Genomic DNA, 22,609 nt, shown 5'->3' on the forward strand with positions numbered 1-22,609 from the left:
TGACGTCTGATGTCTGATTTAATCTGATGTTTTTGATGACCGTGAGACTGACCGTGAAACAAACAGAAACATATCCAAAAATGTCTAGAAAACTTCAGTAGAGAAAAAAAGTATAATTTAGCAACTTTAGAGTGAAGTGACATGAGAGAAAGAGAAAGAAGCACAAAAACACTTTACAAAAATCCAATGAAAAATGCTAATTAAGAGCATCAGCTGCTTGTACATGCAACGCTCACTGTCTCCTGTTTTGCTTTCTCTTTTTCTAACTTCTTCAGAAAGTGACCAAAACCAAACTTTCCACATGTCTCTGCTGCACTTTAAGGTGACCTAGTGAGCTAAAAAGAGAAAGCCACCTTCATCCTTTGATCACATGCTTTGAGCTGTTCGCATTATAATAGAAGGATTAGCCGAACGTCTTACTGATCCTGACGTGTCGGACTCTGAGTCCTCGAAGCAGCAAAATATGAAGTCCAAAAGAATCAATGCTGAGACAGTTTTGAAGGAAAAAGCACGAGGACGGTGCAACCACAAACTTTCCCGTTTTGTTTCTTTTCTCTTTATTTCTGAACTGAAACTCAAATCTGGAAACTCCAGGGTATGTTGTGTATCAGAAGACTCAGACTTTTCTGCCTCCAAGTCATTTCGTCAAGCTCTACTGCCCAAAAGAAAATGACAAGCCAATCTGAGGAGAAAGAGGATTGCTTGTGGAAGGAGAGGAGAGCAAGAATGATGCAATGGAATGTCAATAAATGTTTCTTAGAATGGTGAAGTGATAGAAGATTTAAGCAAGCCGTCGTTTCTTGCATCTGTGACTTCAGCAGAGAACCCACATTGTTTCCTGTTTTCATTCTTTTCTCACCTTTTCTGGTACAACTATAAAAAAAACCCTCTCATGTCTCTGGTGCTTATCAGCTCTTCGCTGTAGGCAGGGGACAGTCCTGTATCTGGGCCTCATCCACCGACCCCTCAGGCAGATGAACTGTCATGGTGCAGGCCCGGATCCCCCCGAGAGGCTCCAGCACGTTGAACACCCTGTCCCACACGTCCTTCTCTGGATCATACCTCTGCACAATGTCCACCATGCACCTGCTGTTCCAGGAATACCCCCCCACCACGTAGACCTGCCCGTTGAACACCGTCACTCCAACGTCGCTCTGGCCCCGCGGCATCGGCGCCACCACCGTCCACTGTCCCGTGTCCGGGCTGTAATACTCACAGCTCAGGACGTCGTCGTAGTCGCTGCTGCCTCTGAAGTGGTTCCCTCCCATGACGTAGAGTTTGTCCCCCACGGTGCACATGCAGTGCAGGCCGCGGAGCTCCATCATGTCCGCCCGGCGGCTCCAGGTGTCAGTGACTGGATCGTAACACCACAGCTCCTTCTGGAAGGTGTCACGTGTGATTCCACCTGTGTGATGAGAGATCCATGAATACCTCAGTATGCTGACGACATCGTTCCTTCTAAATATACAGGGACTAAGTGTTTTATTTACTGGTTGCTCTTTGTTTGTCAGTCGTATTCTAGGAAAAACTACTAACTATAAATTAACAACACTTTCTGGAGGTCGAACCACGAGCAAAGAAGAACCCATGATTTATAGTCCAAATGTCTAAACTGCTTTTAAAATGGACGTGACTCTTCTATAAAAAATGCTCCATCAAACATAGAAACTTACTTTATCAATATAATAAAACATCAGCAACCTAACAAAAAGCATGTTTCCAATATATACAGAAATCTGTGATTGGATACACCAGACAACACTTTGTATATCAAAACTAAATGGGAGATGGAGTTTAATGTTATAATTGAGGATGAAGAGTAGGAAACAATATGCACTGGATGTCATAAGGGCATTAATAGTAACATGTGGAAGGAGTTTGATTGGAAGATGAAGACAAGGTTCTTTAAGACGCCTTCGGTGGTTTCCAAATTTGTAGATAACTCAGCTGCAATATACTGCTGGAGAGAATGTAGAATGGTGGGTGACCACTCGCACATATTTTGGGATTGCCCAAAGTTGCTGCCTTTCTGGAAAGGGATAAAGAGCGAGATAGATAAAGTTCTGGGAATTGACTTACTATTTACCCCATGTCAGTTTCTTTTAGACATAACCCCTGTAGAAAAATACACTAGAGACCAAGAATACCTATTACATATACTCTTGATGATTGCTAGGAAAATGGTGACAATAAAATGGATGATTTCAGAGCCACCTACAGTGGCACAGTGGAAACAGAAGCTAAGGGAGGTGTATGGAATGGAGGCTCTGACTGCTCAAGTACAACTACAGGATTGTAACCGTGCAGCTCTGGTGATGGTTATCTTTTCACACTTTATTTCTGCATGTTGTGCAATCTTCATGTGAAGCATTTTGTAACTTATGTCTGCAAAACCCCCAAAAAATTGCATGAGGGCCTGTGTCCATTTACAGTGTTTTTTGAGCTGAGGAAAAAAACTGTGATGTTGTGACACCAGCAGCATCTCAGACCTGGAAATCATGCCCTTGACAAACAAGTCTGATTAACTTCTACATTTCTGGTACTGCACTTGACATCAGAGGTCCCGCCCCCTCTTGATTTTGATTGGTTGTTGAGGAAGAAGTCATTTTAATAATGGTGGTGTTCCAACAGTGGATCTATTCACCTACACTGAGTGTAGCAACAACAAAAAAAAACACCCTAATTTTTTCTTTATTTACTTTCAGTTTTATACTAAAATATATTTTATTAAGTTCAAGGACGAGTCAAATCGATGCTCAAACTGAAGACTGCTTTTGATTTTAATAATAATAATAATAAATTTTATTTAAAGGCGCCTTTCTCGGCACTCAAGGACACCGCACAGATATATATATATATACATACACAAATTTACATTAAAGGAAACAAAATCAGAGTCAGAAATGAAAACAATATAAACTAACAAGTGGTAAGAAAAAATAGAAACAATAAAAAAAATGACAGAGCAATTGGAGTCAGACGGAGCAAGCGTGAACAGATATGTTTTGAGTTGTGATTTGAAATGGGGGAAAGAATCTGTGTTTCTGAGTTGAGGTGGTCATGAGTTCCAGAGACGGGGAGCAGAGCGGCTGAATGCTCGGCTCCCCATAGTGGTGAGACGGGCGGAGGGGACAGACAGGTGTATGGAGGAAGAGGATCTGAGGGAGCGGGAGGGAGTGGGAACATGGAGGAGGTCGGACAGATATGGGGGGGCGAGGTTGTGGAGGGTCTTGAATGTCAACAGAAGGACTTTGAACTGAATGCGGAATTGAACAGGGAGCCAGTGGAGCTGTTGGAGGACAGGAGTGATGTGGTGGATGGAGGGGGTTCGGGCAATGATCCGGGCAGCTGAATTCTGGACCAGTTGGAGTTTATGGAGGGATTTGTGAGGGAGGCCGAAGAGGAGAGAGTTGCAGTAGTCCAGACAGGAAGTGACAAGGCTGTGGACAAGGATGGCGGCAGTGTGAGGGGTGAGGGAGGGGCGGAGACGATTGATGTTACGAAGATGGAAGTATGCAGTCCGGGTGATGTTATTGATGTGTGATTGAAAGGATAATGTGCTGTCAAGGATGACACCCAGACTCTTAACCTGGGGGGAGGGTTATTCTAATGATTGTATGTTATTTTATTTTTTTCTGTTCTGATGTTTCTCTGAATATTTCATTGATTTGATCTGACTATTTCTCTTGCTGTTGTTTTCTGTCTCTCTCTGTTCTTCTGTGAAGCACTTGCATACTTGAATGTATGAAAGGTGCTCCATAAATGAAAATGAGTTGAGTCTAACATCATCTAGAAAGGATGAGTCTTCAGCAGTAACTTGGAAAGGTAAGCGTAGCAGTGAGTCATAACGAAACCAAGCATTGGTCTATAAGGACCCCCATGAAACGTGGACTTTCTGCACAAGTAAGCCTCCAGTTCTAACTCCTGAAGTCATCCTGAGTTATTAATCAGTGATGATTCAGTTCATGTAATCACTCACTGAATTATTTTAAGGAACTGAGGATGTTACAAAAGACACTGTTGAGTCAGAATACTTAGAAAAGCTGATGACACAGATAGACTTTCTTCAGACTAACACTGAGTTAGTGTCTGGACTAGTCTGTCACTGCAGCTTCATGTAACCCCCGGTCCTTTAAAGAGTCCTAGAGCCTGGGAAGCCCGTAGTTACAGTGGATCTAAATTTGATCCTTTGACTTCAACATGTTGAGTGAACAGTGCTGTATCAGAGTACACGTGTTGTTTTCAGGCATATGTCAGATAAACAACACATTACAGCCTCTGAAAGTTTGGGGTTTTTAACCTTGTTTCAGAGTACCGACACCCACACCAACCACAGGTCTTCATACTTCCTGTCTCTCAGCCGTACGTGTGAAACTTATTTTCGCTCTCAGGTCGATAACATAGTCTCCTGTCCAAAACTGTGAAGAAAACCCACCGCTGATCAGACTGAGGGTTTACAGACAAACAGACACCTTAAATCATCTCTGGAAACGAAACCTTTTGTTTAGCGTGGACAGTGCTCACAGACGAACTGCTTTAAATGTGAGCCGTGAAATGTGGGGGTCTTAGTAATCTAAAGCTTACTCCAAAAGGAAATAAGACTTAGTTAAATTAGTTCAACTTAAAGAGCTTCAACTAACTTCAGTTGTTTTTTAGGTTGGGCTTTGAGGTACTGGACTACAGGCTCTTTAAGGGACTCTGTCAGACAACACAAGGAGCATCATCACCTTTAAAGGGTTCGATGTGAAGTTTCTGACCCCTAGTAACCTTGATGAGTCTCAGAGTCACGAATGGTGTAAACTAAAAGGAGGACCCAAGTGCAGATTTAAAATAAAAATGATTTGATAACAAAAACTGAGTTAGACAAATTAAAACTTACTTTAACAAATCCACAGAAAAAATAAGACGACCAAGAACACAGGGAAGACAAACACAGGGAAGAACCACAATGAACACAGATGAAACTAATGAGGGGAATCACTAAAGAAGAGAAACACACAAGGCCATGAAGTAAAACTAAACTGGAGACACAAGGATTCAGAACTACAAAATAAAACAGTTAACACAAAACAAGACTAAGAAACACAACAAGAGACATGGATCACTAAACACTCAAGGGAGACAAAGGATAACAAATACAAAATAAACCCAGGGAGGAACTAAGGCATGAAACAAAAAGGACAAAACTAAACTACTCAAACCAAACCAAACCATGACACTGAGACAATATCAAACATAAAGACCCATTGATTTCTAAAGAGGCGTTTATAAAGCCCAAAGAAGAGGTGAATTTAGGCCACAGCCTCACTGTCAGTCAAGTAAGCCCCGCCCCTAATTAAGCCAAATAATGCATAACTCATAGGCTTTATATGATAAAAAGGAATGAGTTATAAAATATGTCACCCCTGTACATATAAAAAATGAGCTATAGAGACCACAACCTTTTTTTAATATCTGGCTGTAAACATGTTTATTTTAATATGGACTCTATGGGCTCTTCTTTGACTTTTGGAGCCAGCCTCAAGTGGACACTCGAGGTACTGCAGTTTTTTGGCACCTCTGCATTCACTTCATTCTTCAACACTGAAAGTAGCTACTGTCCCTGTGCTCTACTAGACACAGGTGAGGCATTCAAATCTCTGCAAATTGTTGGAAAATATTCCACTGTAATACGGGTAGTGGATCCAAGAACAAAGGCCAAAGCAGGATGTTGCACTCTTTCAGGAATGTAACATTTCTTTGCTAATTTAAGCCTTATTTTATATCCACTCTAACTATTGCTTATTTTTGGCTTTGCAGCTGTAGTCTGAATTTGAACCTGTTGTTTTCTCTATCACAGCCTCAGCAGATGTCTGTTCACCAGGAGTCTGGTCCTGTCCACCAGGAGTCTGGTCCTGTCCACCAGGAGTCTGGTCCTGTTAACCAGGAGTCTGGTCCTGTTCACCAGGACTCTGGTCCTGCTCAAAGTTTCTGCCTGTTTTCCTCTCCCCCGTTACCAAATGTTGCAAAGTGTTGACTCATGGTGACTTTCTGTTTGGCATCTGTAAATAATATTACAAAGAGCACATTGTAGACTCGCTCCTTTCACAACCACGTGTCCGGAGATAACTTTTGTTGGAATTTGGCGCGTCATGAATGAAGATTGATTTAATGGTTAAACCGTTTGTGTGAACTCATGCAAACTAACTTTGCATTTCACCGACACAACATCACATGCTTGTGAAATTTCGATGACAACTTAGCGCCTTTATTGTCTGGTGATGCGTGGGGTGTTAAATATGAGCTGACACTGCAGAAACAATACAAGTGTTGGAAATAAGACACATTTTGAAAGGGTTCTGAAAGGGTCACAGTTTGGTCAAGCTCTGGTGACAAACTGACTGTGTAAGATTTAGGAGAACTTTATGGTTTGGGTTGAAACAATAAGCAGTTACTGTATTTTTTTGTGTACGTTTTTGAGTTATTTTAAAATAAAAGGTTACAAGCTTTCCATCCACAGCTTGACCACCAGCTCATTGGCTTATCTCTACTTCCTGCAGACAGTTTAAGTAACATGATGGAGGCAGGGAACACATATGCTCATCCTGAACTCACAACAGAAACACTTTGATAAAGTTGTAAAAACAGTCACAGGCTCGTTCTTTCTGGGTCATTAACTTAAGAGCAGAACATTGCTCTTCCAAAACTGATGCCTCTTTCCAAACATATTGAGACAGGCTGCAAGCTACAACCCGGTTTCCATCAGCACACGCTGCATCCTGCAAGCTGGACAATTCAGACTGGTGACTTCACACAGCTGGCCATGACTGGAGTGCAGAGGGATCGTCTATGACAAGCAATATCAAAGGAAAGCATGCAATATGGTCTGGACACTGTGAGTCACAGTTTTTTTTTACATGTCTGATTACCAACATGACACTGGATCTTCCATGCATGACATTTATTCAAAGTCCTCACCAGCTGAACACCCTGCATGACTTTTGTGAGGCTTTTCTCTGCAGGTGTCCTCCCTCTACTGTGCAATAGTGCCTGTTTTTATCTGTGCAGCAGAAGGAAGTCACACTTCACAGCGAGACACAGCTGTGCAAAACCTCAGAGGGGAAGTCAGTGTTGATGCTCGGGTGCTTGAAGTATATATCATGACCACTGAAGACAATGCCTCTACTTCTCTTGCCTGAGAACGGTCAATGTTGGTTTCTTTTTACCACCAAAATAAACGTTCTGTAATTGCAGCCCTGACCTCGATCTGACCCTGACCATGTAGTTCTTTTAAAATATGAGCAGACCTTAATCACAGAGAAGGCAGAACAGAAAATTCGACATGGTTGCAACAATCATAATGAGAGATTCAGAAGGCCTGTACTTCATGCCTCTTACAGATTTTAAGCTGTTTATTTCTCGGTCTGTTTGATTAAATAAGCTGCAGTTACTCTGAGAGCACCGTTACAGATCATGGTGGAGTTTTTCCAAAAGAACTTGAACCACTTAAATCTTATTTTGGGAACTGTGGAATCGTTTTCCTCTCACGGGTTCTTGTTACTTAGTCACTGTGTCAAATAAAAAAAGTAGTAAACTCAAAAACAGAGCTTGAATATGTTTACGGAAATAATGTTAATTGAAATACGACAAAATGTCAGCAAACCACAGAAAGAGGTGGGCGACAGTGAACAGGTTTCACTTCACTCGTGCGAACCGAAGGTGTTTGAGTCACTGTGTGTGCTGACTATTCACTCGCTTCAGGGACTCATCATCCGCCCAAGGGTGGAAAGAGTACTAAACTATTATACTCAAGTTAAAGTAGAGTTACTTTAGTGATGCTTTAGTTAAGTAGAAGAAAACTAGCGGTCTGCTTCTCAAGTAAAAGTATGCCAAGGCACTACTTGTTGATATATAGATTCAAGGTTCAAATTATTGTCATTCAATATAAAATGTTAAAAACAGGAAGGAAAGGAAAATGTTACTCAGGTCCAGCAGAATACAAGATAAATAACAGGCTACAAAAATAGACCTTATAAATAAATACAATGAACACATAAAAAGATAAACAAATAAATGAATGAATAAAAAATGAATGAAAAGAAAAAGAAAAAGGAATGAATGAATAATAATAAAAAAGAATACATAAATAAATGAATGAATAATAAATAAATACAAAAATCAATGCAAAAAAGAAAATGAATGAATGAAAGAATAAAAAAAGAAAAAATCTAATAAATTAATTAATTAAAACATAATAAATGAATGAAAAAAAGAAAACGAATGAATGAATTTAAAAAATAAAAAATAAAAAAATAAATGAATTAATCAATTTATAATAAATTAATTAAAAAAAGAAAATGAATGAATGAATGAATATTTATAAAAAATAAAAAATAAATATATAAATAAATAAATGAATGAATAAATGAATAAATACAAAAATTAATGAAAAAAAAAGAAAATTAATGAATGAATGAAAAGGAAAAAAATAAATAAATGAATGAATACATAAAAAATGAATGAAAAAAATAAAATGAATGAATGAATAATAAAAAAGAATAAATAAATATATAAATAAATAAATGAATAAATAATGAATAAATAAATGAATACATAAAAAATGAATGAAAAAAAAGAAAAAAGGATGAATGAACGAATGAATAAAAAAATAATAAATGAATAAATAAATAAATGAATGAATAAAAAAATGAATGAAAAAAAAGAAAATGAATGAATGAATAAATGAATGAATAAATTAAAGAAAAACAAAAAAACAAAAACAAATAAGTTATAATAAATAAAATAACCAAGAGCATCAATGAGTGAGGTGATTTTGTTACTAGATGTTTTTTGATGCATCTTTCATCAGAATTGCACTTTGTAGACGATCCCTGCACACCTTAGTGCAGAGAGGCCTTTTAACACGAGCCAAGAATAAAGACTTAATCCACTGTACTGACTGAATGTGGCCGGCAAGATGTAAGTTTCTTAAAACGAGCATTAATAATTATTTAAAGGACTTTGTCGAGAAAATGTAGGCCTGACATATCTTAAAATAAGATTTCTATCTGTACCGGTCAGGTCAGTGTGGCTTATGTTACATTATAATACAGTAACATTAGGGTTGACTCCTGTCTGCTCATGTACGATGAAGTAGCGGCCACACAGTCAGGTTGATGTGCAGTTATTAATAAAGGACGAGCATTGTGGGACCCCAGAAACGAGTGATTGTGCAGTCGTGGCTAACTTCACTGTCCACCAAGAAACCCAAACCATCACATTGTGTTCTGTCCTAACACATGAGACCACTTTACACCCAGAATGTGTGTGATGAAATGTTTCTCACCTGAGATGTACATCAGGTTCCCGTGGACCGTTCCGGCGTGTCCGTAGTGAGGCTCCACCATGCTGTTCACAAACGCCCACTCGTTCTTCTTCAGGTTGTAGCACTCAACGGAATCTGAATGAAGAGATGGAGAGAGATGGGAAAGGTGGAGAATGACTGTAAGAAGAAGGGCTAGAAGCTGTAGAAGATGTAGCACGATTGTAGAAGTCTTTCTTTGTTTGCATATTCAATGACTGATCATGTTTAAATTTTCTTAGCACCATCTTTAGAGTGTACTTCTCTTTATCTTGTCCATTTGTTTTGTTTCGTCTGTCCTACTACTTTCAAAGAGCTGCTAAACTACCTTTTGTTGCTTTAATATCAATGATCTTTAATAACAATGATAATACAGACCTATCTCTCTATCTCTATCTCTAGAAGTATCATTGGATTGTATCTCTTAGAATTACCTCTCAGATAAAAATGTGCAACACAAACAAAGCAACCATAACTCAGCTCAGCTTGCAGAAGCACAGGAAGAATAATTTGAATATTTGAATACAGATTTTCTGAGTGAAAATGTGGATATTCTAAATCTAAAGTAGCTCTGATCAATATTTTTTAACATTAAACATTTTATCAGACTACCAGAGTCTGCAGCCTCGTCTGCTTCATTAAACTTTGAAGGGATGTCAGCTCATGTTCACCTTTCCAGCTGCAACCTATAAGTTACCTACTGTGTTACTAATTCAGCCCCTAATGGCCAACATACACCTTTAAGGAGTAGTTTGTGAAAAAACATTTTGCAGTAATGAAGTTATGAGAGCTGGTGGAGACCAAAAATGGAGCGTAAAAAGAAGTAAATGGTTGGACCGACTGTATGTTTGTCAGCTGATGTGTGTGGTAAAAGATTGCTTATTCTCAGCTTACCGATCTCTCCCGAGGCGTTCCTTCCTCCGACCGCGTACAGTTTCCCCTTCAGAGCGCTCAGGTGGAAGAACGTCCTCTTCTCGTTGAGCGAAGCGATCTGCAGCCACTTGTCGAAGCGCGGGTCGTAGCGGTAAGCGCTGTCTATGGCCGTCTTCCCTTTGGTGTCGTAAGTGCTCTGACCTGAGACACAGACGACCATCAGAGTGAGATTATTACCAATCAAGTACCCTGACTTTCACTTTCAGCATTTAAACTTCACTTATAAATCAGAAATGAGACTATACTATATATGTTATTCAACAAACACACTTGGGCTTGCAGATTGAGAAGGAAGGATTTGCAGTAAGGCTCCTATCCTGTTGTTTGAAAGGACCCAAACCACAGTGTGCACATAAAGAGTAAATGTAGCCTCTTGGCTCTGGAGTACAGCTAATGCAAAAGGTTCCAATCTCTAGTTAAAGTCTCCTTCAAAGCATTACAATGTGGACAGAAAGCAGGGTATGCTTCAGGACCTGGGTGCCTCTGATTGACATGATGTTCTGCAAACTAATATTCAGACATATCCAACCTGTTGTCCAGAAATGAAACCCAAAAGGAGCTGGCAACAACAAAAACCTCAAACTCAAGTCTTCAAAGAAGAGTTTAAAAACCATCACTCTGGCAACATCCACTTTATTTTTTACAGCAGATGACTCAGAGTGAAATTTTAAGTTCTTAATGAAGCATGGATGCATAAATGTGTTTTCCCCAAATTTAAAACTTGTGTTGAATAAGCATTTTCAGTTTTGACTGCTAGGTGTGCGTGCTCTGACCTCCAACGATGAAGAGGAAGCCTCCCAGAAGAGCCACACCATGCTGGTAACGCGGCACCTCCATGGGCCTCAGCGCCTTCCAGTGCCCCGTCATCTCATCGTGCAGCCTCAGCTCTCTGCTCACCACCAGCTGCTGTCTCATCACGCCGCCCAGAGCCAGAATGTGCGTGGAGTCCGAGCGTATCTGAGTCCGCTCGGTCTGCAGAGCCGGCTGCATGAAAGGCATCATCTGGTAATTGCTGGCCTCCAGCAGGAGGTTCACACAGGAGGTCTCGGAGCGCATCATGGAGCCTTCCTCCTCCTCATCGTCCTGGGAGATCTGGATCAGCTCCCCGGGGCTCATCAGTGGGAAACGAATGTGGCGCATCAAAGCGTAGACTGAAGAGTGGCGTTTGGGGGAGTCGTGGTTCAGCCATCCTCGGGCGATGTTGTAGAGCTCCACCTCAGAGAAACCCTCCAGAGAGTTACTGGACAGAGCGTTGGCCATGGTGGCTTCAGAGAGCTCCAGGTAGCGGCCGCTCTCCACCAACGCTGAGAGGTTCTGGCTCACAAACTCACCTAAATATGATACAACAAAGAGGATCAACAATGAGAGGGTTGACGAATCTTTGAGCTTATGTTTCAAATATATTTCCATTATGCATCAAGTGATTGAAGTCATCCATCCAGCTTCCAACGGGTTTGTAGAAAGAGAGTTGTTGAAGCAGTGTTTTTATCTGTTCTAGATTATGGTGATGTAATCTATAGACATGCTGCAGCTTCAACACTAAAACCCTTGGACTCTTTTTACCATGTTTAACTCAACTTTCAACTTTCAACTCAACTTTATTTATAAAGCACTTTAATTGTAATGCTCTTCTTTCTGGTCTCCCCAAAAAGAACATTTCTCAGCTTCAGCTGCTCCAGAACTCAGCAGCTAGAATGCTGACAAAGACCAGAAAGAGGGCCCACATCACACCAATTTTAAAGTCTCTGCATTGGGATCTTTTTCTTAATTTATTCTATCTTAAGTTGTTTTTATGTACAGCACTTTGTGTTACAATGTCATTGTATGAAAAGCGCTTTATAAATAAAGTCTGATTGATTGATTGATTGATTGATAAAGCACTTTAAAAACTACCACAGCTGGAACAGAGTGCTGTACATAAACAGACAAACAACACAGGCATAAAACAAACAATTAAAACAATAGACACAAACCATAAAACACTAAACCAGGAGCACAGTCTCATGCAGGGTTGAAAGCCAAGGGATAAAAATGTTTTTTAAAATGAGTTTTAAAAATGGGCAGTAAGGAGGCTTGTCTAATGTGGAGGGGAAGCTCATTCCATAATTTGGGAGCAGCAACAGAAAAAGCTCTATCCCCTCTGAGCTTCCATTTTGACCTCGGGACCTCCAGGAGCAGCAGCAACGTTTAAGATTCATAACTGGTGACAGACACCCAACACTGTGCCCTTATGAGAAGGTTGGTTGGCCCTCTCTTCAGCAGAGGAGATTCCAAATTGTTGGAATGAAATTATGGATCCTATGACTCGCTCTTCTGATTGGCTCATTCTGAATACCCCTCGAGTTAACACTGAGCTGGGTAGATCAGCATTTTCCATTGATGCCCCAAAATCATGGAATACCCTCCAACAGATTTTAAAGTTGATATCCATTCCCTCTTTTTGCAGAGTTTAAGATTTGATCTCTGACCACTGTGTCTCCAACTGTATCTATTTTTTTTGGCCTTTTTGCCTTTATTGTATAGGACAGCTGAAGAGAGACAGGAGATGTCGGGAGTAGAGAGCGGGGGAAGACATGCAGGAAAGGGTCGACCGGCCAAGAATCGAACCGGCAACCCCTGTAGAGGACTGTAGCCTCTGTATGTGGGGCGCTTAGACCGCTAGGCCACCAGCGCCCCCAACTGTATCTGTTTTAATGAATCTATTGTTTGGTGAATGATTGTGTGTTTGTTCGTTGTCTCAAATGTGCCTGTGATTTCGCCGACATTGGAAATGAGGGAAACCTCAATGTATTTTTTTGAGAATAAATAAAGGTTTGAATTGAATTGAATTGATTCAAGTCAATGCAATCAAACCTTCACTTTTTCTGCATCTCTTCAGATCAAACTAATCTAACTTAACTTCACAAACTTTGATGTTCTGCAGTATTGTTTGTGACTGCTTGTCACTGTTGGAGACTGATAATGAACTGAGAAGTCTGCAGCACAGATCAGATGTAAACACCAATGTTCAATGGGTTGATGGGCAGCATATTCTGAAGATTTGAAGAGTTGCAAAACTCCAGGATAAAAACGTATTGCACACACACCCTCTCCTCTCTCACGTATATACTCACACTGCATCATAACTCTCACCTATATTCAGCTGAACATCCTCCAGAAGCAGGTCAGTAGCGATGCGCTCCACCTCCACACAGTTATCAATCGTGATCTGCATCAACAAGCAACACAGAAAACAGAGTAGGTGTAAAAAATGTCTTTGTCCTGCATGACCTTTATCCTTTTCCATCTTTCACTTCAGGCTATCTTTGGTCACTCATCAATATCAGAGAGAGAGAGATGGTGCAGCTGAGGACGGGGGACATGCAGCCAAATGAGAGGCTGAGCTTGTTGAAGTATAAGATCCCTGTGGCAGCTCATTGAGCCTGACCTCTAATCTTACAGTTAAATGAGCTTGACCTCCGATGCATCTAAAAATAAACTCTGATATCATAAACGGACTCAACATCTGAAGAGTGTTGATGCCACTGTGGAATTAAAGTGTCCTCACCTCACTGCTCAGTAGCTGGTTACAGAAGCTCAGGACGGGCATGACCTGCAAGAAGTTAGCAGCCTCCAGCGTGTCCTGCAGATTCCCCATGTCCAGGCTGACTTTGGATGTGTAAATGAAGTCGATGATGTTCTTTAAACCCAACTTAGTGACGCCGTGCAGCTTGATCTCTCTCATCTCCTGCTCCCTCATGCCTCCTGGATGGGGGGGAAAGTCGAGCGCAGAGACAGGGACAAGGTGAAAGGATGATTTTGCATCGTTGTCGAGGATTTGTCTCGAGCAGACAAAGTGCACCATCAGCGAGGTTGCAGACAGGGAGGGTAATAAAAGTACATTCAAAATAATAAAGTCAGACGCAAATTTGCTCTGGAACTGCAGAGGAAGGAGTATTATGCAGAAGTGAGTCGAAAAAGTCCTTCCTCTTTTCTTTTACTATGTTTGAGTGTTTTAAACAGCTGATTTGTGTTCTCTGTGTTTATATGTGTTAAGATGTCATACAGCCCTTACATCCTTATTTGTATAGCGCCAAATCACAACAAAAATTATCCTCAGACTCTTTCCAAACAGAGCAGGTCTAGACCGTACTCTATGTTCTATTATTAACATCAAGACAGGATCAGATCCAGTCCCATCTTACAGACAGGACTCAGTCTGATCTCATCTTAATCCACCATGAGCAGAGCACTTTGCAGCATTTAGCAAGTTACAGTGGCAAGGACAAACTTCCTTTAACAGGCAGAAACCTCCAGCAGGACCAGACTCATGTTAGACACACATCTGATGAGACTGAGTTGGAGAGAAGGATAGAGGGAGATGAAGAGAGAGAGAGATGATAGTGGGGAGACGGATAGTAGTAGTTGTAGCAGCTGGAGTCTGGCACGTCCACAGCAGCAGAGATCCAGAGGAACCTACGAGACAAGGGAGCTCAGGGACTCCAGAAAGGACTATGGTTAGTAACTTTAATGGGACAGGGAGATAGGATACCAGTGTGTCAGGTCCCATGGCAGTCTAAGTTCATAGCAGCATAACTAAGAGATGCTCTTCTACATAGTCCAACATTATGGATGTCATCTTCCAGGGTCAAATTGAAATCAATTATCTTAAAGGGGGCCAAGTTACAGCAGCAAGGACAAACTTCCTTTAACAGGCAGAAACCTCCAGCAGGACCAGACTCATGTTAGACACACATCTGCTGAGACCGTGTTGGGTTTGGAAAGAGAGATAGACGAGAATAAGAGAGAGAGAGAGAGAGAGAGAGAGCATAACTGAAGAGAAAGGCTTTGAAGAATCTAAATACAAAAGTTATGTCAAAATATAAAGATTTGCTTCACAGCTGGTTTCATCTTTACGTAACAAAGATCTCGATTTCTCCTCCATAATTTGCGTTCTTTCTTTTCTTTTTTTTAAGTTATATTTTGGGGCATTTTCATCTTTAATGGATAGGACAGCTGAAGAGAGACAGGAAATGTTGGGAGTAGAGAGCTGGGTAAGATGCAGCACCTGAACCCCAGTACCTGGGGGGGACAGGGCCTTCTCTGTCGCTGCCCCCACCCTCTGGAACTCTCTCCCCCAACACCTCAGATTCTCTCCCTCACTCACCAAATTCAAATCCGGACTCAAAACACACCTATTTACAAAGGCTTTTAAACTATAATTGATTGATTTTTGTTTTGTTTTGTTTTATGTTGCTGCCTTGCTTTTCTTTGCTTGTTTTTTTCTGCACTGTTTTCCTTTGCTTTTCTATTGTATACATTTATTTTCCTGTAAAGCGCTTGGAGATTCTTTTAAAGCGCTTTTATAAGGCCTCCCTGCATTCACAGTTAAACCTCTGCAAATGATCCAGAACGCAGCAGCAGCACGTCTGGTCTTCAACCAGCCTAAGACAGCTCATGTCACTCCCCTGCTTATTTCGCTACACTGGCTTCCAGTTGCAGCTCGCATCAGATACAAAACTCTAATCATGACTTACAAAGCAGGAACCAAAACTGCTCCAGTTTACCTGGAACCCCTCATCCAGGTCTACTGCCCTTCTCGCCCGCTACGCTCAGCCTCTGAAAAGCGCCTAGTGCTTCCAGCACACAAGGCCTCAAAATCACTAGCTCGACTCTTCTCTTCTGTTGCCCCTAAATGGTGGAATGAATGTTCCAACTCCATTGGATCTGCAGAGTCCCTCTCTACTTTCAAAAGACAGCTAAAGACCCAGCTCTTTAGGAAGCACTATGCACTTAGCTAGACTGTTCTCCACTGTTGTCCCCAGTGGCAGATCATGTCTTCCAGCTACAGTTGACTCACACTGTCCTGCTCTACTCTGGGAGTCTGTGTTCAGCTCTGGAGTGACCCAGCACTTGGTACTTTGGTCATTATTGTGGTGATGTTAATTGTTGATGATGATAATGGAAGGTCTTAAAGTGTTTGGTTGCTTCATTGTAGATGTTCCTTATTTTGAAAAAAATAAAAAATAATTATAATAATTCCTTACTTACTTTTGTGCATTGCCTTTACACTGCTTGGCAGTACCTGCATCCATATTGACTTGAAGCACTTTGTTCCTCTTACTGATCTTGTTTCCTCTTGTCTAGATCTTTGCTTGTGTTGTTCTTGTTCTCGTATGTACGTCGCTTTGGATAAAAGCGTCTGCTAAATGACATTGTAACATTGTAACATTGTATAAATAAAATGCATTATTATTATTATTATTATTATTAATAAATGGTCGAGGCTGGGAGTCAAACCAACAATCTCTGCGACAGGGACTATAGCCTCTGTACATGGGGCCCGTGCATAGACCGCGAGGCCAACGGTGCCCTATTCTTCCTTTTCTAATCACCTCAACAGAATGACGAGTGTTTCCTGAAACTTGTCATCATATCAGAAATGTTTCAGGTTGCACTGTCAGCAGTTTCACTCTTACATTTGTGTCATAATGCCCGTTTGCTGGTCGACCGACAACCTTACGAAAAGTAAATCACATGGTGCCCAGAGGATGAATCCCATCATCTGTGGCTTGTTGACTGTTCCTGTAGGGCCACCAGCAGGTTTATATTTTCTAGTTATTTGTGCATGTATTTATTTGACCTGTCGTAGCAACTGATGAACTGGAAACAGATCAGCCTACAGCTGATGCATCGCCATGATTTTTAAAGTTTGAGTTTTATACAATAGTTATAAAACATCTTTCTATATTTCTACCTGATGCATTTTTCTTCAAAGAGATGTTTGATGTGACTGAGATGTTGTCTAATCACTAACGTTGCCATAGACAAACTGACACCACGCAGTTCAGTCAATATTATTTCTTGTTTGTGACTCAGATCCAGAACAGCTCCAAATGTTTCATGCTTTGTGATGACTTGGACTTCTCCTGCACCAAGCTTCCTGAAAGTTTTGTCAATATTTGGTCCAGTTTATAAAAGTACAAGGAACGGACTCAGACAACACTGCCAACTTGGCTGAGGTATTGAAATATGCTTCTATTTGTAATCCCTTGATCAATAACTCCAAACACAGATGGTGTTTGGGAAAAGCTTCACAGACCTGTTGGCTGTAGTCTCTTACTTTTGTTTTTATATGAAGTCTGCTTCAAACCAACTCAAACAGGTGAACTCACCTGTGAACATGGCCTTGAAGTAGTCACTAGAAGAGGCCATGATGACTCTGTGGACTGGGAAAGTTTCTGTGCTGTCTCCAGGAACCAAAACAACGTCACAGAGAGTCTCATCTCCCCGAAAAATATTACAACCCTGCAGAAAAATACAAAAATGACTCAAACTTTAACATTTGCAGGCTTGATTGACAGATTAGTGATATTAAGAAACTCCTGAAGTACTGTCAGTTAGTACAAAAGTCTTCTCTGCATCTTTGTGCTGTAGAGCTAGAGGAAAAATATAATGACATAAACTGTGTGGTGTTGAAAAATCCTCTGTACTTGAACATTTCAGCCTCTGAGGAGGTTTTCATTTAGTTAATAAGTCACAGATGTGTACCTGTAACACAGCTCCTCCGTGGTCAGTGCTGCTGAACAATCTGCTCAGAGGTCGAGGGGGAAGTTTGGGTTTTGTGGATTTGTCAGGGCGTTTAGGGGTTTTTTCGGTGGGTAGTGGGGGAGTAGCCTTTGCTGGAGCTGCAGCCTGAGCCTGCGGTAGAGCTGGTGGAGGCCTGTCATCTGTCAAACCCAGAAGAAGGGAAGTTTGTGTGAAACACTGGTTAATACTCCCTAGGTGTGTGTGATTATCCTCTTCACATTAGGAGCTGTAGATGAAGATGAAGAGTGCACACCTCGTTGAGCTGCAGCAGGAGCAGGCGCAGGAGCAGCAGGCGGAGGTCTCTCTGGCGGAGGTGGATGCCTCTGAGGATCTCTGGACTGATGCCTGCTGCCCAGACGAGACAACGTGCGGCTCAGCCTCCCCGGCCCGCTGTCATCTCCGCTTCCCCTGCAGAGGACAAGGAGGAGGAGAAGAAAGAGGAGGACGAGTGAGACGCTTCACGGCACTTTATGTTATTTAATTTCACGCTCAGACAGACCGATTGATGTCTGAAGTTCATAACACAGTTTTGGCTGTTATGCCGTGTACACGGTTACTTCAAGGCCTTTTGTTGTTCCTCTCATCACTTCCTCTAAGGTTGTGTTCAGAAACCACTTCCCACAGTTGGATTTGTAAAGCCTGCATGGCCAAAAACTTCAAGTTTAATCAGCTCTAATCTGAGGTTTCATTAAAGGAGTGTTTTCTGAGTAAAGCTCCTCCTCCTCGCTGCAGTTTACAGAAGAACTTTGTTTTTAACGGCGTGTTGACCTGAAAAAGGAGGAAACACGCCATTTTACCAAAAACCACTTCTCCTTTTGAAACAAACACATACAGTAAGAGTATAAATAAAGAACATGCTTGACTACTGAATATGAATAAAAGACAAGAAAATGATGAGTGAATCAAAACATGGAATTAGTCATTTTAAACTTTTAATTTTAACTTTGATCTGGAGAACACATTTTAAGTTCAACTTTTTTAAGTTGTTAGAATAAATAATCAAACACACAGGATTGAAACCTGCTGCTATAATCCAAGGAACACTGGGAGTTTTTTTTTAATTTTTTTTAACCTTTTTTTTTTAAATTCCAAAACAAATTTTAATTTTCAATGTCAGAAAAAATATTATTCAATGCACATTTCTAAATTGATCTTAAAGGTTTGGCTGCATAACATTTCAAACTCTTTAATTTTTTATCATTCAATCCCTTTTTTTTTGGTTGCTATTTTAGTGCTTTTATTTATCTTAGACTTTTATCTTTACCTTTTTTATTGTCTTAACTAGTCCTGTTTTATCTTTTATTTACTTATTTCTTAACTATTTCCTTTTTATATACATTTTATTGCAATTGGTGCATTAATCTCTACTTCTAAATCCATTTCTTTTTTATTTTTAGTCATTATATACTTTATTTTTAAATGTTTTCAATGGCTGTAGAGCACTTTGAATAGCATTCAATTTGCATGAGAGGGGATCTATAAATAAAGCTAGATTGATTGATCATAATCACAACACTAATATGTTGCAATTCCTGTCATCAATAGCATTAAACTTTGAAAATATGTCATAGTGGTTAGATTTAAAAAAAAAAGAAACGAACAATAAATGCAAGCAGAGGATCAGACTTGGTGAAAATAGGTAAATGTATGACTTTAATCATGTGTGATGTTGTTCAAAACCAAATGAAATATTTTTATAACTTAAATTAAACAAGACTGTTTAAATGTAGCATCACTCTCAGGGACTGTAGGAGCTGTAATGTGTTTTACCTATGTTGATTGTTTGTTTTGTCATCTCTTTTATGGTCTTATTTTCGTCATCTTTGCTGCTGTAAGTTACGCTCTGTTTGTATCAGATTATTTAAAGTCTTTTATTGATAAACGGTCAAAACATACGTGGACTTTGATTACATTTTCACACGGCATATCACACTTACAAGCCCACTTACTCTCTTTACTCGATACAGGTGGTAAAATGCAAAGATATAAATAGACTCAAATTTGGTGCAGCGGTGGTTCAGTCCGCAGGCTTGGGAACTGGAAGGTTTCTGATTCAAGTACCAACACGGACCAGAGTATGGTTATTGAAACTGCCTGCTGGAGAGCTGTCAGTTACCTCTCCGGAAATTAAAGAAGTGCCCTTGAGCAAGGCTCCCAACCCCCAACAGCTCAGAGGGGGTTAGATCGTGTGCAGCCCTCTCACTCTGACATCTCTCTGCACGTCATTGGAGCGCATTAAACTGGAGCAGCAGTGTGTGTGTCTGTGTGCGTGTGTGTGTCTGTGTGCGTGTGTGCGTGTGTGTGTCTGTGTGCATGTTCTTTTCTGCTCTAACATTGAAACACAAAAACACCTTACCCCATGTCATTGGCCTCTGGGGGATGGGGACTGTTGTTACGCCTTTGAGATCTCCTACATGGAGACAAAGAGGAGCTTCAGTCAACATGTTTAGTATGCTTTGGTAGTTTTCTGATTCGGTTTAGAACTTGACAGATAAAGGAAAAAAAATCAGAGTATGTAGGTCACAAATTTCAACGTTCAACGTTCAAGGCTCTTGATTGTCACGTGTATTTACAACAAGAGCAAGCACAGGGATGTTAGTTTGCATCACCGGGTGTGGTAACATGAGAATAAATAAAACAAAGACAGTCATGTAAACTCAAGGACACAGTTACATACATTAAAAGATACACCTGAGAGCATGCAGAAATGTAAATGCATAATTAAAACAGTATAAAAGTGCATCTTGAGGATAAAAACTATGTTGTAAAATAATCAAATTATGCATATAAAGTGTAAGTGCATTGGCAAAAGTAGGCGTGAGTTTGGTGAGCAGCCAAATGTCAAACAAGCGTCTGTGAATCAACAGTCTGTGTGTCTCCATCCTCTCAGTCTTTGACCTGAGGGAGCGTCACCATCATCCTGAAGGTAGAGACTGAAACAGGCTGTGATCAGGGGGATGTAAGTCTCTCGTTATCAGCCCTGCTTTCTTTCTAAACCACCTGGATGTAGATATTTTGCAGGGTGGGCAGAGTATCACTTTACTGAGAGCACAGACTCAGTTGTGACATTTTTTTGCAGTGAATCAGAGATCTTAAACTTCCTCAGATGGTTCCGTGCTTTCTTCAACAAGTGAGCTCATTTGAGATGTGCACACTGATATATGTGCACCTGCTCTCAGTCTCCACCATGACTTTTGAGTTGTTCATGCCAAGTCCTCTCCAATCCCCTCACTTTTATGCACCCAGCCTCTGTTAGATGACTCATCTCTGGCAACTTCTTCATATCACTTTTGATTCAAGATGTTTCCTCTGTCTCAAGATGTTGATCCCGTTGTTCTCTTTTTCCTAGTTTAGTTCAACGTTTGAAGTGGTTTAGCTCCGCTGCTCACAGAACAAACTTTCCTTCATGTTTTTTAGTTTAAACTAAAACTACATTTGAAGTTAATATCTTGTAGCTTCTGCAGATTAATTACAAACAAAGCCTAACAGTGCTGCTGCCTTTATTTTTACTCTGCTGATGTCAAACTGATGTTTTCAGAGGAGGTTTCTCTTTGCAGCTGCTCAGATGTTCCATTACGGACAAACCCTCTGAACTAGATGATGAAATGAAAACCTTAGAGGAGCAGTAATTCAAAAAATGTGTTAGGTACACAAGCTTGAGCATGCATCATCTCATTTAGTCTCATTACTTGGTTTCTGTTTCTTTCACTGCTCTGCAACATTGCATTTGAATTTAACTTTTAATTTTAAAAGTGATGAAATTTAACATTTTTCTTGGAAACTTTCAACTTTTGTCTCAAGTTGAGGTTTTGCATGTACACTGTAATTAAAATGTGCATCTTTTAAAGCATAAAAAACACACACTACACTACAGATATTGATAACAGGGTACCATAACCCTTCCGTGTGGCTTTACAAAGTTCCATCCTGTGCAGCTGAAACAGAGACAAACATAGATCTGTGGTCCTTCACTCTCCTGGTGCCTCACACACAGCTGGATCCAAAGAGATACACAGACATGGGTGACGTACCTGGAAGAAATCCGCCGCAGCAGGTTGGCCCCGAGGCTTGACTCCAGCCTGATCGTGTAAGCCAGCAGAGCTGTGAGAGGAAATGTCTGCTGCACTGTGAAGCATCTGTGCATCGAGCATCACCGTTTCTTTGCCTTAACCAAGACCTCAGCCACTTCCTGTACTACTTCTCTTTCTCGGCATCTGCATCTTCACGCTCACCAAACACCCGGGTGTCACACACTTGTTACGCTGTTAGTGAAATAAGCAAAGAGTTGCACAAGGTTTGTAGGTTTTTGGACATGTTTACACAATAAGAGGCCTTTGTAGACGAGACAGGCATCAAACAAGAGGAGGAATATTTCATCAAATTACTTGTTTTTATTCTTCTTTACTGTACTGTCTTGACTTTTTGAAATGGGAGTTTATACGTCACTGTTTTGAGGTATTGGTAAGAGTCAGATGGAAACTCTTACTGGGTTAGTTTCCTTTTTTTGATGACTAGATTTTATTTTTAGTTTCAAATCAGAAAATTGAGAAATGTAGTTTTAAGTTTGTGTCAGGTTACAGGAGAGCAAGACTGAACCAACTGGTGAAGAAGGACAGCTCAGTCCTGGACCCTGTGGATGTGGTGGCTGACAGGAGAATTATGGCTAAGCTGTTGTCTTTGAGGAACATATCTTTCCTATATATATTCTTGTTAAATTCTTGTACTCTACACCTTTTTATTTGCTGCTGTAACTCCATGAATTTCCCC

At 40.6% G+C, this 22,609-nt stretch overlaps 1 protein-coding gene across 1 annotated transcript; it reads right to left on the bottom strand.

The window, feature by feature from the left end:
* Window positions 1-540: 540 nt before the first annotated feature.
* si:rp71-68n21.9 (kelch-like protein 9) lies at window positions 541-22,008 on the bottom strand. Its single transcript, XM_034693167.1, has 11 exons — window positions 21,874-22,008; window positions 20,199-20,252; window positions 18,096-18,250; window positions 17,804-17,982; window positions 17,428-17,560; window positions 13,821-14,017; window positions 13,406-13,481; window positions 11,047-11,604; window positions 10,235-10,414; window positions 9,326-9,439; window positions 541-1,405 (listed from the first exon to the last, which is right to left on the bottom strand). Exons 1-11 carry the CDS (start codon window positions 21,984-21,986, stop codon window positions 909-911), a joined length of 2,256 nt encoding a protein of 751 aa, XP_034549058.1. The 5' UTR covers window positions 21,987-22,008; the 3' UTR covers window positions 541-908.
* Window positions 22,009-22,609: the final 601 nt, after the last annotated feature.

Source organism: Notolabrus celidotus, chromosome 10 (assembly GCF_009762535.1).
Source record: "Notolabrus celidotus isolate fNotCel1 chromosome 10, fNotCel1.pri, whole genome shotgun sequence".
In the NCBI taxonomy this organism is placed as follows: Eukaryota; Metazoa; Chordata; class Actinopteri; order Labriformes; family Labridae; genus Notolabrus; species Notolabrus celidotus.

Coding starts and splice junctions, on each gene's coding strand:
- si:rp71-68n21.9 (XM_034693167.1), bottom strand. CDS start 21,986: ATGCACAGATGCTTCACAGTGCAGCAGACATTTCCTCTCACAGCTCTG. Junction 20,253..21,873: donor CTGCGGCGGATTTCTTCCAG/GTACGTCACCCA, acceptor GTCTCCATGTAG/GAGATCTCAAAGGCGTAACA. Junction 9,440..10,234: donor GAACGCCTCGGGAGAGATCG/GTAAGCTGAGAA, acceptor CTCTTCATTCAG/ATTCCGTTGAGTGCTACAAC.